The sequence below is a fragment of the Salminus brasiliensis genome, chromosome 1 (genome assembly GCF_030463535.1).
Source record: "Salminus brasiliensis chromosome 1, fSalBra1.hap2, whole genome shotgun sequence".
NCBI classification, from domain to species: Eukaryota; Metazoa; Chordata; class Actinopteri; order Characiformes; family Bryconidae; genus Salminus; species Salminus brasiliensis.
Genome location: NC_132878.1, coordinates 19,869,720 through 19,881,662, shown reverse-complemented (window position 1 = coordinate 19,881,662; position 11,943 = coordinate 19,869,720). Strand labels below are relative to the sequence as shown.

General features: G+C 43.0%; 1 protein-coding gene across 1 annotated transcript; it reads right to left on the bottom strand.

Annotated features, from left to right (window-relative positions):
• Nucleotides 1-2,823: 2,823 nt before the first annotated feature.
• LOC140573872 (uncharacterized) lies at nucleotides 2,824-8,742 on the bottom strand. Its single transcript, XM_072693481.1, has 3 exons — nucleotides 7,590-8,742; nucleotides 5,040-5,375; nucleotides 2,824-3,945 (listed from the first exon to the last, which is right to left on the bottom strand). The coding sequence occupies exons 1-3, from the start codon at nucleotides 8,206-8,208 to the stop codon at nucleotides 3,377-3,379; spliced, it is 1,524 nt and encodes a 507-aa protein (XP_072549582.1). The 5' UTR covers nucleotides 8,209-8,742; the 3' UTR covers nucleotides 2,824-3,376.
• Nucleotides 8,743-11,943: the final 3,201 nt, after the last annotated feature.

Below are 11,943 nucleotides of genomic sequence, written 5' to 3'. Positions count from 1 at the left end.
TTTTTGTACTTTTGTTTCACTGCTGCTGCTCTGCTCAGGATTTGTGTTCATTTTTTATTATTGCTTTGTTGTGAACTTGTGTTTATTTCTAACTTTCCTTCCTGGTTGAGGAGCTTCTATCTATCCTTTAACCTCCTGAGATACTGCGACTGGGAGTTCATCTGGATTCGACTGAGCCGGGACTTTCTCGTTGAGGCAGTTCAACCGGGCAGTGGAAGCAGCAGGGTATGATTGGGGGCTTTTTTGCTGAGGACTTAAGAGTTGGACTAGGGCAGGGGTAGACAACGGGGGTTGAAGTCCAGAACGTTTTGTGGATTTCCCTGCTCTAACAGACCTACTAAACAAGGCAATTAACAGCAGAGTTGAATCAGGTGTGCTTGAGCAGGAAAAGCACAAAATCCTACAGAGCCAGAATTGCCTACCCCTGCTTTAGGCTGTGAGGAGGCACTAGAGTCTAGACTAGGCCAAAAGCCGGGACTTTTTGTATTGCGACTGGGAGAATTTTCTCTCTGGCAGTTAAAAACAGCGGATTGTGTGTGGTTTGTCTGTTGTCTTTTGTATTTTTGTATGAGGAATTTAAACTGAATACATTATTAATAATAGTTATTAATCAATAATGTTCTACAATGCATTGTCAACTTTTTGCACTGTAATATGAAAATTGTTTGAAGCCCTGATACAGATTTAATGCCTACACATGAAACTTAGCAGGCTCCCAGATTAAAGCAGCATGAAAGGAGAAACCTGTGTGAATGGTCTCTAAGTAAGCAGTCTGGACATGCTTGTAAAGCAGAAATTAGAGAATAAATAAATCACTATTAATGTACTGTCAATTAACAATGTTCATAAAAGTTCAAAATATTGTGATCAAATTTGACATTTTACTCAGTAATCCATAGCATAAGCCTGCTTAATCTAAAGGAATGGTGACCAGCAGCAGTCCAACACGACTACTGAACTTAATAATTACTGCCTCCAGCTCTGCAACACCTGGTCTCAAAAAAAGACCTGTGGACATCTGTATCCAGCTTGATAAACACAGTAATCAAACCCCACTAGAGGGCAGCTGAAGCCTCTTTTCTATTAGCACCACATGGAACTCAGGGTGAAAGCAGTTGGACCAAAATACTGGAACCATTTCAGTTTGAACATTTGTATTAAGATCTGGTATAAGACAAATAAACACTGGACAGAAAGCATAATTTTCTTCAGAATCACATTCTTGTCACCAGGCACTTTGTAAAAGGACCTACAGTACCATTTCTGCATCCTGGTCATCAGTATGCCTGGATGGTCACATGGCTTGACCCCTTACCATAATAGAGGAAAAGCTGCATGTCCGAGCAACGACACTTTCCTGGCTGAAACGTGTTAGAAAGTCAGAATACATTTGTTTAGCACTTAAATGTCCTCATTGTAAAACAGGAGAGAAACTAGAAAGAGTTCTTCAAATCTGCAATTTTTTGACATTTGACACTGTTTGTGTCATTATAATTAATAATTTCACAAATGTCCAGCCATGCAACCAATGTCATGTGTTTAGTAAGACATTTAAGCAAACATATAAAAATTAAAACCATAAATTAACTTACCGACCCTCTCAATTTGTGTGTGTGTGTGTATATATATATATATATATATATATATATATATATATATATATATATATATATATATATATATACACACACACACACACACACACACATAAAAACAGATATATAAGTGCTGCGAAGAAAGGCCTTCCCCCTAAACTAGGGGTTGGCACATGTGGCCCTCTTCTACTGTGTGTAAACAAAGCAAACAAAAGTAAAAACAAAAAATGTATTTCCACTGCTGGTGTCATACACTATATGGACAATAATATTGGGACACTTGCTCATTCATCAGTCTATACTGTCCAGCGTAGGCTTTGGAGTATTACTGTAGGGATTTGATTAGATTCAGCAATAAAAGCTCAAAAGAACTACATGGAGCACTCACCGTCATTCCAGAGAACACAGTTCTACTGCTCCACAGCTCAATGCTGGGGTCCGTTATATCCCTCTAGCCCACGCCTGGAATTAGGCATGGTGCCAATATGTTGAGGTTGATTTGCTCCAGAGTCCTATTCAATTGGCAGTATTTCTCTACAGCGACTAGATGAGCTGTGTGGGTGAGCATTTGCACAATGGTGTCATTGGCCAGTGCATTTACTAAAAGGGCTGTCCACAAACACTTGGACATATATTGCAGCAGCGCAAGCGTAAGGAATCTTGCAGCATCCGAACGTCCTGGAACAAAGGCCACCGCACCTCGGACACACACTACGTAGCATTTGAACGTTTAAATTTGTTGTTCGTATTGATGGTGTACTCACCGCTGGAAACGAACGGCATCAACTCGCTGTGGCAGCTTTCGAATTTCACCATTATGGCACCATATTAAACCCAGAACAAGACCACGGAAACTACATTAGTGGATTTATGGTTTTAACTGCATGTGAGCCCGTAGTGCACAACTTCTCGCTCTCGAGGGGTCTAGGTTACACAAGTTTACTTGCATGTACCACATAATTTGTGGTAATTACTGAATAATAGATCTTAGAAGCCTACACCCTTTACCAAAAAATGAAGGTGCTATGAAGGGTTCCTTCAGTGATTGCATAGAAGCACCATACTTGTAAAGAAGATTGGATCTCAAATGAAGGTTCTAACAGACTAATTACTGTTAAAGAGTCTGTAACCTCAGCCGTCAATTTCATTCATCTCGTTCCGTTTCAGCTGGAAAACTGTGAGAGTGGGAAGAATTAATGAGCAGATTCTAAACAGTACATTCACTAAGTGATGCTGAAAGACTTTATTCCAATAAGTCTATACAAGTGAAATGCCAAATGAACCTGACCTTGACTTATATCGCCGCTCTCACTGCGACACATTCCATGTACGATGCTGCGCTGTGTGCAATGTCTGACGTGCAATGGCTTTAAAACGCTGAGCAAGATTAAGTATGCTTTATAGCAGTGGATTAAACCTTCCATTAGTACTTCTGCTGTCGCTGTGGCATTTCGAGAGGTCAGGCATGGAAAGACACTTTAGTCATAACAAACCTGAAGAGATGCAGCATGTATTTGAAGCACTGTTCGTTTTTGGGCTTATCTCTGCAAAGTGTGTTCAACTTTAAACCGCATAAAGAGCAAATATCATAGCCGCCTGCAATGAGAGCTTACAATTCTGCTTTAAAAAAATAGAAAATCATGCACAGCACAAAGAAATGCTCCAAACTGGTATGATTTTTTTTGTTGCAATATGGCCAAACAGCTCTTCCTCTCATTCTGGCTGCCGACCCCTGCCCTGACCTTCTCCACAACCGCTCAACCTTTACACTTAAATGTCCGTTAGGCCACTTGTCCCCTGGCATGTGACCTCTGATGGAACTTCAGCCCTCCACAGTTCCGGAAGGTTTTCCCGCACTGTCCACACTGATACGGCATCTCCCCCGTGTGGATGCGGAAATGACGAGTTAGCGCCCATGAGTGGCGGAAGCGTGCACTGCAGACTGTGCATACATACGGTCTCTCGCCGGTGTGTATCCTCTGGTGAATCTTCAGGTGCTCCATGCGGTTGAAGTCCCGGCCACACTGGGAGCAGTGGTAGGGGCTGCGGCCTGGGGGAAACAGGCTGCGCTTGGGGCCCTTGTGGTGATGGCCGGTCGGTTTTGGGTGCATGAGGCTGCGATGCTTGCGCAGATCCTCCTGCCTAGGGAAGGACTGGCCACAGACCTTGCAGACATGCTGTGAGGGTCCCGAAGTGAGGTCAGGGTAAAGCTGATGAGGGGCATGACTGGAAATAGAGGAGGCATCTCTGTGCGAGTGTGTTGGAGAAGGGAACGGGTCTGGCTGGCTGGTGGCAGCAGAAGTGAGGAAGTCCAGGTCTGAGATGTCTCCTGGGAAGATGGAGGGATCAGCTGATGGAGAACGAGAGATATTAAGCACACACACACACACACACACACACACACACACTCTTTGTATAGCACTGGAAAAATCACGGTTATCACCGTCATAGTGCCTGGGTATGCACTTACATATAGCCCATGTTTTGAGGGGCTTGTGAATTGCCTTTGTTTATGTTAGCCTTGCATGTGAACTGCACTGCACTTACTTCTGTTTTCAGAAAACCAACAAAGAACAAATGCAAAAACCATAATTTCTTGTTGGTTTTTGTTTACACCTGATTTAAAATAAACTCGCCCCATTTTGCTAACCTATTTACTTCCTGTGGATGCGGCGAACGAATGTGTTCAGGATAGACCAGATCAACCAGTGGGGCTGTGGCTGAAGTGTCTAAACACAACCCCCCCCAACATAACTGGAGCTTTACTAACAGCTTGCTCTCTGCTAATATCAGTTTATCTGCACTTTACCTTTTTTTTTTCTTTTTTTTTTTTACTCCCAGCTCTATAAGTACATATTGATACAATGAGTAGTTCATTTATATTGTATTTGACTCATGTCACTGTATACCAGACTGGCCTGTGTTCAGAAACACAGAGACTTTTACACAGCGCATGCACGTGCAAGAGACACAGACACTGCATTACAGTCTGAGATTGTTATCAAAACACATGACTAACATACTTACAGTAAGTGATCAGTTCTTAATTTATTTATTTGTATAAACTGCTGCATTAAAAAAAACACTGTCAAACATTCTGGGCAATCTTAGAGCAGAGAGTCCAGTTCATTCATTCCTTTGGGTGCTGTGAACATACAGACTATCCTCTATGACTGTTATTATGCTTCTTGTTAGTGCCACTGACTTTCGTTAGTTCAAGCATGTACCAAGTTTTCACCTTTCACCTTGCCACGATTAGAGTTTGTGGCCGTTAGCATTGTGGTTGTGAGTTTATAGCATTGCTTTGTGCTGCGAGGCTGTTTAATTATAACCACACTATAGTGCAGTTCTTTTTAAAGCTCCCCCAGCATTATGTACGCATATATAATATTTAACAAACGTTATATAGTTATAAACATTAATACAAATGACAATATTACTCACCCAGAGCACTGCCAGCAGAGGAGGTGTAGGAGTTTGTCTGACAATTCTGCAGCTGCAGTGGTTCAGGCCTCCAGTCGTCCAGTAATCTCGACTGAGCCAGCAAAAGGCAGTCTGAACCAAACCCCTCTGTCTCCGAGAGAGAACCAGACTCGGGGCCACTGCACTGCTCTGTCTTCTCTACCTTCACCGCTACCTCAGGTGTTACAGTGCCAGCCTCATGTAACGCAGATCCCTCCAGCAGGTCTGTAGACACTCCAGGTCCATCCACTGGCCCAATACATGCCTGATCAAAATGCGAGGAGTTTGCTTGTGTACTGTGATAGTCTTCTTTTATGTCTGTGAACGAAAAGACAAGGCAAAATGTGTAAGCTTGCTCTCCGGGTTATCCACTCCCTGCCTGTCCAGGAGATTGAACTGGCAACCTTTCGACCTCAAGCCTGTTTTGTTAACCTTTAGACTGCCTTTATGAATATGCACTGGTGTGTTAGAGGGGGAAAGTGCTTTAGGACCCGGGCTAGGAACCATTCCTTTAAAGGGAAATTTTATTCCTTTTTAACACAGAGTAGTTAGTCCTTAGGAGGTAAATCAAATGACTGAGAGTGTCTCGATGTAAAACACTGTGACTTTGTTTTAAAAATAAATCGAGAATCACAACTGTGGTGGTGATAGAAATCAGATGTCTGAAGTCTGAATTGGGGATGCACTGATACGATATTAGGATCAGATTTTTAGCGGTTAGAGCACCGGGCTATTGATAACAAGGTTGTGGGTTCGATACCCGGGCTTGGCAAGCTGCCACTGTTGGGCCCTTGAGCAAAGCCCTTTACCCTCTCTGCTCCCCGGGCGCTGGAGTTGGCTGCCCACCGCTCTGGATGTGTGTGTGCGCTCACTGCCCCTAGTTCACTAGTGTGTGTGTGTTCACTACCACAGATGGGTTAAATGCGGAGGACACATTTCGCTGTGCAGTGTACACTGTACAGTGACAAATACGTGCACCTTTACATTTACCTTTTTTTATAAAGTAATGTTTAAGTCAATCCTGATGTCTTAAGTCTCTGCCACATGGTGAGGTATTCATTTTTTTTTTATTCAACAATGGTATCGGACTGGTATTGGGTATCGACCAATATGCAAAGTTTTGTATCGGTATCGGAACTGAAAAAGCCGGATCGGTGCATCCCTAGTCTGAATGACTCTAATGCTCCCTCACCAAACGTTATGTGAAACCTTTATAAATAAATGACTTAAGTAATTTCCAATCCTGGTCCTGGAGTACCCCCCTGTCCTGCACATGTCTGTGTTTTCACAGGACGACACAAAATAATTCAGGACAGTGGATGCTTCGGGACCATGGTCAAAAATGTGCGTGCAACCCGATGCCTGAGATGATCGCTTTGAGGCAAGCTTTTGGGCTACAACGCATTCTCAGAGAAGAGGTACATGTAAGATGTTCTATAGCACAGAAAACTCTGCGTTTTACACGCATTCGCTTTACATGGTGAGATGGCATAATATAATTATTATCAATGTATTTCAGTAATTGTAGGCCCATTTTGGTTACTGGGTTACGGACGGTCGGTACAAGTCATCAGGTTCCTGAACAAGATGTGAACCTTTCACCAACACCGGTCACTTTATTATTAATACTATATATATATCACTGCTATGGACAACATCACTAGTCACTTTATACAACAGGAAGACATAAACATACATATTTATATTTAGCTCCACTCTCTCTGTCTATACCTGTCTCATAAATGTACATATCAAGCATTTCTACAGATCCCTCGGTCTTTGTATATTCTGTATTTTTTATTTATTTTATATTTATTTTAATATGTTTAGTATGTATACAGTTTGTCCTCCTGTAGAGCATAAACCTGAGCCTCACCACAAGCATTTCAATGCATAAATGTCCTGACATGTTGTGCGGATGACAAATAAACTTGAAACTTGAAACGATATGTGTCGGTATAGATAATATAGATTATAAATAATAACCCCAGGCTATATTGATCCTGTGTGAATTGGTGAATTTTCTATGGAAAATGAGATTTTAACAGGTTTTTTCTCAAGTATGAAGGAGCTCAAGTGAAGTGGGCAATTAGTTGTGTCAAAATGAAAGTAAGGGAAATCTGCAACATTCAGCACAAATCAGCCAGGTCATACAAGTCTGCTGCACACGTGGAAAACTTCAGAGAGGATACATGCCTCTGCAGCTGTAGCTGTAGAGTTTCGTCTCTTAAACTAAACAAATAGGTACTAAACTCTCACATCTTTGGTGCAACACTGATGCTTCTCTCATTTATAACAACATTTCCAGTCCTGTGCAAACCAGTGATTAACATTACAGTCATCCTGTGGTAAAACTACAGTACCTCACCCTCCTTAACTAACCCCAACAGGGCTTACTGCACCATTATGAATATTACATATTTGGGTAGTGGGTACTGTAGACGTGCTAGCCCAGGTTCCCATCAGCAACACTGTATCAGAACTTGTCTCCTCAACATCAGCAGCATCAAGCAGACTACACACTGTTTTTACCTTGCAGGTCTTGGTTATAACGCTCATCTGGTGGCTCACTTTTAGTAGCCTCCTCCACCTGATGCCCAGCGGACTCCTCCTCTATTAAATCTGGCTTGAGGTCCTGAGTGCACACGCTCCCATCTTCCCTGATCTCGCAGAAGGAACCCCCCTCGTATCCACTCGCCCCAGCTTCTCGGGATGCGCTCGCTTCATACTTTCGGTCTACGTCCGCCAGGCACTCGACAATCCGCTCGGGACTCAGACCCACGTCCGTAGGGGCGCCGGCCTGCTCGTGGACGGCCGGCTGAAGCAGACTGTCGGTGGGACGGCTGTTATCAACGGCCGCCATCGCCTGGGCTTGACGCTGCGCCTCCGCCAGGAGGCCGCGTACGGAGCGCAGCTGGCTCTCGGCGGCGCGCAGACGGGACTCGAGCCGCTTATTGTCCCGGAGGGTTTCGTGCATCTGGTCACGCACGTCCCTCATCGCCTGGCCCACCAGTTTGGTCACCTCCACCACCGCGATTTCCACGGCCACCCCGAGCGCGCTCTGGATGCTGGCAGTCAGCTCGTCCCGGAACGACAGCGAGAGCTCCGCCACCAGAGCAGTGGAGCCGGGGGAGGCTTCGGTGTTGGACATCGCGGCCTTCAAACAAACCCACTTTTACCTCGAAGCGACACACCAATCACCTAATGAGACACGGCCTGTCACAGCGGACACAGCATTTTACACGCTCAGCATGTCGAGGCGTACACACAGTGCCTTGCTCCGCGTTGTTGTCCTTATTTACCTCCTGCTGGACTTGGGGTTCACGCCAACTTCGCTCAGAGCTTCAGTCAGTTAGTCAGCTAGCCAGCTCTCTAACCTGCTGCCCTTAGCACGGCTTGATTTCACACAAACACAAGAAAAGCGGTTCAAGTTAAGCACATTATAAAGACCTGTCCAATAACGCCTGATTAGTTGAAGTTAGCCAGTTATAGCCGTTAGCTTATGTTTGCTAACGTGATGCAGGTCTGTTGATAGCTACTCACATAGCATTCATCCGTACCCGTCTTCCGGTTGTCGAACCGAAGCCACGCCCCTTAAAGGCCCTTAAAGTATTACAGTACAACATTTTTTTAATTATTAAATATAATTTAACACTGTAGGTCAATATATCATCGCTGTCAATCAAAAACGTTGTATCTTAAAAAAAACAAACAAAAAAAAAACTATTACTGTGAGCTAGCCATAGCCCTAACAGGCGGTTTCACCACCCCACTTCACCCCCAACTCCCCAACCTTTCCCAATGTATTGGATGGAGCACCCACCATCATTCCAGAGAGCACAGTTCTTCCACTGAACCGCAGCTCACTGCTGAAGGGCTTTATATATTGATATTATTATTATTATTATTATTATTATTATTATTATTATTATATATGATATTAAGATGTGGCTTTGTAAATATATGTAATTTACTCCAGTAGTAAGTAACATTTTATATGATTAAAGTATTACATATCTTATCTTTTTCTTTTATCTTTTTAATTTCTTTGGCACCAAAAGGGTTATATACTGTATGTGAAGCGCTCCACAGAAAATTGTCCAATCAGGATTTTTCTCTCAGTGGTATCTAGGTGAATTCAGCTGAAAGCGCTCCCTCACTGGTTCTGACTTTACCAGCAGAGGTGAAGGACATGTCAGATTAAGCACCAACCCAGCTAACAGACGGAAGAAACAACCAATTGGTGGGACCAAATTCTGACAGAAAACCTCAGTCTGGGGCTTCTGGAATTCATATATATGGTGAAAAAAAAAAAACTATTACTGTGAGCTAGCCATAGCCCTAACAGGCGGTTTCCTAGTCTCTACTGTCTCTACTTTCTACTCAATTTTGGAGCATTGCTGTGTCAGGATGTTGAATGATCACCACCCCACTTCACCCCCAACTCCCCAACCTTTCCCAATGTATTGGATGGAGCACCCACCATCATTCCAGAGAGCACAGTTCTTCCACTGAACCGCAGCTCACTGCTGAGGGGCTTTATACCCCTCTAGCCCACGTCTGGCATTAGACACAGTGGCAATAGAGTCATCTGCTCAAGAGAGTCCTATTCTATTGTCAACACTCCTCCTTAACAGGACTAGACAAGCTGTGTGTGTGCATTTGCACATCTGTATTAGCAATGGGTGCAAGTTAAAGTAGCTGAATGCATTCATTAGAAGGGATGTCCACAACATTTTTACATATACTGTAATTAAAGTCTGAGACCTTGGTAAAAGTTAAGAACTTAAATCTCCCGAGGTGCCCGAATATAATAATATAACCACAATGTGATTCTTGCTATTGTGTTACTATTATATTTTATTTCCCAATCACAGATACGCAGTGTCCACGGTAGGTTCCATCACAGGTGGATTTTCCACGTTCATTTTAAGTGTATTTACTGTCTGTCCATTGTTTCTGTATATGGTGCTTTTGCCTATTTCTGTCACTGCACTGCACTACAACCCTGTATTGGTAAAATATGGAACACACCTCAGCGTCATGGCGTATTCAGTGAAATGTGTGCTCGAAACTGGATACTCCGCACCCCTTCAATACAGCTTTAGAACATCCCACAAACTTTCCGAGTTTCTGAGATGCCACCACCCTTTGCCCACAGTCACAGTAAATCAGAATATTATGACCACCCCTGTTTGGGAATTAATTCAGCTCGGGACATCACAGATGTCACATGACAGGGGTGCTGTGCTGTATGTATAAATAAGCAAGCACACCAGTCAGTTGTAGCAGAGTGCAAAATGACTGTCATGGGCAAAGGACACGATTTGACCGATGTCCAAAAGGGCATGATAATAGGATACCAGGCGATGAGATGTCTCAGAGAATCTCAGAAACTGCTAACGTTGTGAGATGTTCTAGAGACAGTTAACCTCGATAATGAACACCTCCCTGTCACCTAATGCAGTCCATGCCACGATGTCTTGCTAGAACCATCAAAGCCTAGGGTGGTTATTTGCACTATTAGGTAGGTGGTCATAATATTATGATATTATTATTATTATTATTATTATTATTATTATTATTATATATGATATTAAGATGTGGCTTTGTAAATATATGTAATTTACTCCAGTAGTAAGTAACATTTTATATGATTAAAGTATTACATATCTTATCTTTTTCTTTTATCTTTTTAATTTCTTTGGCACCAAAAGGGTTATATACTGTATGTGAAGCGCTCCACAGAAAATTGTCCAATCAGGATTTTTCTCTCAGTGGTATCTAGGTGAATTCAGCTAAAAGCGCTCCCTCACTGGCTCTGACTTTACCAGCAGAGGTGAAGGACATGTCAGATTAAGCACCAACACAGCTAACAGACGGAAGAAACAACCAATTGGTGGGACCAAATTCTGACAGAAAACCTCAGTCTGGGGCTTCTGGAATTCATATATATGGTGCTGACAGTGAATGTGACGGTAATCTGAGCAGATTGCAGATAGACATAGAGACTGTACCATAAAATGTTGCACTGTAAAATACATGTTCGGGTGTATTTACCGTTTAATCGAGAACAGAATGAATAAATGTTATAAGTAAGTATATAAGTAAGAATAAGTGTTTGCCTTTAGCTTAACTCTAATACACTGCTAGAATCTCATAGCATCTCTCGTAGCAGGGCTAGCGTTAACGTACAGATGGGTTTTGTCCATATTTTTGAGTGTTTACATTTGAGGCCTAAGCCTAAGCCTAAGCCTAAGCCTGGTCACAAGTCACATCTATCTGTCTATGCAGCATTAGTGTAATTAGTCCAAAGTCAAGCCAGACAGGCTGCACAGCACAGGTCGTGTTGCCGCTTTAGTGGAACTGCTAATGGACTGTTGGGCAGGGTAGAGTAAACATGGCTGTCTAGTTTAGCTGTCTAATTTTAGGTGGTTAGCTAATCCACCATCAGTGATAAATAAAAACATACAATAACACATTTAATAACGCAGTTATTAATAACGCAGTTATTAAATGTGCCACTAAACGACTAAATAGTTTAGACCCTGAGGTTGATTGCATGCCTGTAAAGATGGCAGACTTGAGCTGGATTTTCCTACAGCTTGAGCAGGAATTCTGCACGTGAATCGATCAGCGCGTTCACACCGAACTGAATCGAAATCGAATCAATTTACACGATGAATCTAGCGCGCGCTGTCCACCAGCGCCGGTCTGAACCCAACGCCCACCAGCAGGTGTCGCCGCAGCCGCTCTGGAGCTGCGGATGAGAGACACACAGACCTGGCGGTGACCATGGAAAAGGGGGGGATTCCGCATTTAATAATTAAAAAAATGAAAGGGGGTCTAAAAAATAAAAATAAAAATACAAACACACAGTCCAAGA